General features: G+C 49.0%; 1 protein-coding gene across 1 annotated transcript in view; it reads left to right on the forward strand.

Annotated features, from left to right (window-relative positions):
- The window catches only part of map3k2 (mitogen-activated protein kinase kinase kinase 2), a gene marked incomplete at its 3' end in the record, with an annotated part of 5,133 nt that extends 1,597 nt beyond the window's left edge, over positions 1–3,536 (forward strand). The window contains 11 exon segments of the mRNA XM_035677726.1: positions 36–108; positions 507–625; positions 1,027–1,067; positions 1,159–1,258; positions 1,345–1,458; positions 1,581–1,677; positions 1,823–1,953; positions 2,130–2,209; positions 2,489–2,553; positions 3,130–3,222; positions 3,303–3,536. Coding sequence (XP_035533619.1) covers positions 54–108; positions 507–625; positions 1,027–1,067; positions 1,159–1,258; positions 1,345–1,458; positions 1,581–1,677; positions 1,823–1,953; positions 2,130–2,209; positions 2,489–2,553; positions 3,130–3,222; positions 3,303–3,536 — 1,129 coding nt within the window.
- Between the last annotated feature and the right edge of the window lie 1,264 nt (positions 3,537–4,800).

Genomic DNA, 4,800 nt, shown 5'->3' on the forward strand with positions numbered 1-4,800 from the left:
AACTTCAGGTTTCTGTTGTGTTTTTGCTGTTGCAGGAGAAAGGGATCCCTTTGATGGGAGAATCCTCTTTCCTGGCCTCCTGGGTCAATCGCCGTGCCATGATGATGGGTATGTATATGTGTGTGTGTGTGTGTGTGTGTGTGTGTGTTAAGGTAGTGTTACTGTTTGGCAGTAAGCCAGCTCCGTCTTCTGTCAGTGAAAACCTGGAGGAATGTTTGTTTTTCACCCTGAACAGTGCTTCTGTGACGTACTTCATAATAATCTCTGGTGTTGTTGATGTAAGTGGTGTTTAATGTGTTACCACTGCAGGAGGACACTTTAAATTGTGAATAATCGTGTTAATACTCAGTTTATATCAAATCAGATCCTCCTGAGGAATCGACACGATGGTATTTATGCAGTAGCTCCTGTGCACTGAACCTTTTTCACTCTGTTTGATGGATCTGGGCTTTTTACATTAACGTATCTGTTTCTGTGAGATGAACTGAAATCTTGTGCTTTCTCAGATGAGCAGGAGGCGCTGAACTCGATCATGCAGGACCTGGCCGAACTGCACCGCTCCAGCCGTCCTGCCACGTTCCTGACAGACCTGGGCAAACCCAAAGCCTCCTCGCCCAAGAACCAGGTAACTGCTCGGCTCGAAGTGATCAGTGTGATCAACAGAAAACAGGGCCGACACGCTGAGATGTTCTGGTTCTTCCTTTGGTCCGTGGACATTATTCTGTGACTGGTGTTCAATCATTTCCTGATCCGATGTGCGTATTAAAGCGATCGTACACTATTCATTGTGTTTGAACCTGTTAATGATGCTCAGTTGCAGGTAAAGATTAGTCTACACTAATATTATCAGTATTACATTTGTAGACTGAGATTGTAGTGATGTTTCCCACCGGTGTGATCCAAACGCTTCCAGTAACACCAGAGTGCTCCAAAGTCAAACAATCTCTATTTAAAAGATTAAATTCTAAAGATACATCTTATTGAAACCTTTTATTTCATTGAGACCGTTTCAATGTCTTTCAACAGAACGATGTCAGAGTGAAGTTCGAGTTCAAAGGGGAGAAGAGGTGAGCCTTGGACCAGGTTCTCCACTCTCATGTTGTCAGTGCAGGCCTGGAGCCGTGCCCTCTTGACCTCTGACCCTTCTCCTCTCTGTAGGATCTTGCAGTTCCCTCGACCGGTCAAGCTGGACGACCTGAAGGCGAAAGCAAAAGTGGCTTTTGGTCAGACGATGGACCTTCACTACACCAACAATGAGGTGTGACTCTAAAGACTTCACGGGCCTGCACGTTTCTGAATACTGATATTGAACGCATATCTACCCAAAGTTGTTTTTTCTCCCAGTTGGTGATTCCACTGACCACTCAGGATGACCTGGACAAGGCCGTGGAGCTGCTGGATCGCAGCGTTCACATGAAGAGCCTGAAGATCCTCCTGGTGCTCCAGTTCTCCTCTCAGGTCAGCAGCTCCCACGTTCTTCACATCTCTGTGGATTTGAGTTAAAGACACAGAAATGTTGAGAGCAGTTGTTTTTATTCTTTTGTAATGACCAGACTCAATGTAATGTTTTCTTTTTGCAGAACTCTTCCTCCAATATGGACCTCCTGCCGTCCCACGAGGAGCTGGACAACACGGGGTTCAGGGTCGCAGACAAGAAGAGTATGCTGGCTTTGATAGGTGAAAAAACTCCTGCACAAGTCGTTTATATCCCGACGCCCCGACATGAAGCTCAGATATTGGAATCAAAGTCAAATAAGTGTAAAACATTTAGTCTTGGTGTTTCCTTCTTAAGAATCTCTCTCCTCTGTGTCACCGACCTCAGGCTCCCATTCGACAGACCGCAGCTCGCCTCCTCCAGGATATATTCCCGACGCGCTCCAGCAGGTGGCGAGGAATGGCTCCTTCACCAGCATCAACAGCGAGGGAGAGTTCATTCCAGAGAGCATGGACCAGGTGTGTGCTCAATCTATCATTATGGATCAATATGTTGTGTTCTTGTCACTGTTGTGGCTGGTGGCTGTGACGCTGGATCAGCTACTTTATTTGGAAACCGTGCTTTTGAAAAGGAGGGCTTAGAGAGTCCTGTGCTGATTGGATAGTGTTTTTTATTTTAATCTTCTTCTCTTTAGATGCTGGACCCGCTGTCCATGAGCAGTCCAGAAAACTCAGCGTCTGGAAGTTGTCCCTCTTTAGACAGCCCACTGGACAGGTCAGGACCAGTGTCTTATTCATACGACAGTGTACTTAAGGAAACATCACATAAGCTCAGCTGTGGGACGAGAGCCATTTGATATGATGAGATTAGTTATATGTTCCTACAAAATAAAGCTCTTCTCTTAAAGAAAATTCTTTAGCAGACAAATGTTTGTTTTGTTCTTCTATGACAATGTGCTTCACTGTGGGAACAACACAAACAGGACATACTGATGACAGTCGTGTCATTTGTAACAAAACTGCAAAATTAAACTACTAATATTTTATATTGTAGTGACTACCCGAAGTCCAGGATGCCCCGAGCACAGAGCTACCCAGACAACCACCAGGACTTCCCAGGTAAATGTGTGAAAACGTTTTAATAGCTGATTAATAAAAAAGATAAAGTGACTCAACAAACGCATTCTGGAAATGAGAGATTCAGTCTCCAGTCATGGAAACACCTGGAAAATGCTTCAAATGACCAAATATCCTGGAAATAATCGGTGTGCTCCTGGATGTTTAATTGTATTGCCTAAACCTGCGTGTGTGTTTAGTCTGAAACGTGACAGACGTGGCTTTACCGCACACACTGTTGCTTTCAGCTCCCTGCTCAGTCCAGATGTTTACGTCAGATTTCAAGTTTAGCTTGAAGCGATCTATTCGGGATATCTACGTGCATCATACATACACATTGTTATTTGTATGTGCACCTTAACTTTCTAGGAGATGAATTTTCAGTCAAATAAAATCAATTCTACTTGATTTGAACTGTGACAAATGAATGTTCCAGGAACTTCGATTGTTTAAAGTGAGGAATAAAAAATAAAACTGTCATCAAATGTGTCAATACTCTCTCCCACACTCAAGCTGTCCATAATTAACTTCCATCCTCCATCGTTCTGCCTTCTTCCTCTGCCTCCTCTTCCTCTCTAGAGTACGACATCCCAGTTTTTGAGAAGTCGGGTAAAGGTGGAACGTACCCTCGGCGATACGGCATTCCCTTCGGCCTTCAGGATTACAGTGATGGTGGGTAGTTGTTCCTTCATAATGTGAGTTTTCTTCCTTTGCCCTGCGGCTGCACGGTTCAGACCTCTGTTCCTCTCCAGGGAGGAAGACCTTTCCTCGGGCTCGGCGAACGCAGGTCCAGGGCTTCCGCTCGCCGGTCAGCTTCAGCCCGACCGAGCAGTCGCCCAGCACCAGCAGCGGAAGCAGCGTTTTCACCCCAGACCTGGAGGAGGCCCCGGGGCCCGCCAGGAGGCCGCGGAGGGGCAGCGACATCGAACCCAATCCCAACCCAACTCCCACCCTGTCTGTCATGGACATCAGCCCCCCCAGCCGCTGTGAGTCGGATGTTGGTTTGATTGCACGCAGCGTCTCCGTCCGTCTGATGTGTCTGACTCTGTCTGACTCTGTCTGACTCTGTCTTGGGAGGAGTGGGAGGACCCAGCTGATGTTACAGCGGGGCTCAAAGCTCAGGTCTGGTGGAGTGGGAGACTAAGACACGAGGCGGGGTTGAGGCAGAGGGACAGGAGAAAGCGACAGTAAACTGGTTAACATGATTGCGATCGTCGAATGGACAGGGTGCCACGGAGTATCCTGTTGTGGCTCGTGGTCTGTGTTTTGAGCCTTTAGCAGTTTAGAACAGCTGAGTAGGAATATAGGATACATGTGTACTTGTAAATTCCATTAAGATGAAGGCGATTGATTAGCACGCCAGCCGGACCGATGACTTCCAGTGGAACAGAAAACATAAAAAGCGAGCACTCCAGCGCCGGCAGTGTAGCCTTCCATGGAAGAGGGTGGAGAGCTTTCGGCTTCCATTGTGTCTCCAGGCAGCCGGTAACTTACTGGACGATTGTCCTTCGGGCACAATGTTCTTCAGGCAGGACTGAAGATATATCACACCTCCAACGGCACACTCAGCTCCTGGAAACGGACAGAATGCATCGGTATACATTACTGGCGTCGGTCCTTCCACCTTTACTCTTGTGTGCAGCATGTGAGTTAACAGCTCTCCACGCTTGCTGGGTGCGCGGACTGCTGCGTGGGGGTCAAAGGCTGGACCTTGTCTGAGGCAGCTCCCGGCGGTGTCTGCATGCTAACAGACGAAACACGGCGCCGCCGGTCCGGAAGGCCCGCGCTGCCCCAGAAGCTTCCGCGAGGCCGCCAGTTGGGCTGCGCGTGCGCGTGGAGCGACAGCAAACACATCAAGGACACCATCCAACACACTGAAACCTTCTCTAGTACCAACGATGTCCCAGAGCACCATCAGACACATCAGCACAGAGTCAGACAGAGGCAGAGCACAGTTCAGACCAGAGCTCAGACAACATCAGGACCAGGAGTCCAGAATACATTCATGACAGAGTGCAGACACACTTCAGACAGAGTGCAGACACATCAGACAGAGTCAGGACACACTCCCCGGCCCCCGCGGCGCCGGCCGGCGCCGCGTGGCACGACGACATAGACCAGCGATCGAGCGAACAGCCGCAAGCGAACGAGAGTGCGCCCGGACGACGAGCGACGTCAGACAGCGCAGCAGAGAGCCAATCCGCGCGAGGGACGCACACCGGCTCCGTGCGCAGGGACGACAGGCAGCAG

Source organism: Morone saxatilis, unplaced genomic scaffold (genome assembly GCF_004916995.1).
Source record: "Morone saxatilis isolate NCDOM2014 unplaced genomic scaffold, NCSU_SB_2.0 Contig6, whole genome shotgun sequence".
Lineage (NCBI taxonomy): Eukaryota > Metazoa > Chordata > Actinopteri > Moronidae > Morone > Morone saxatilis.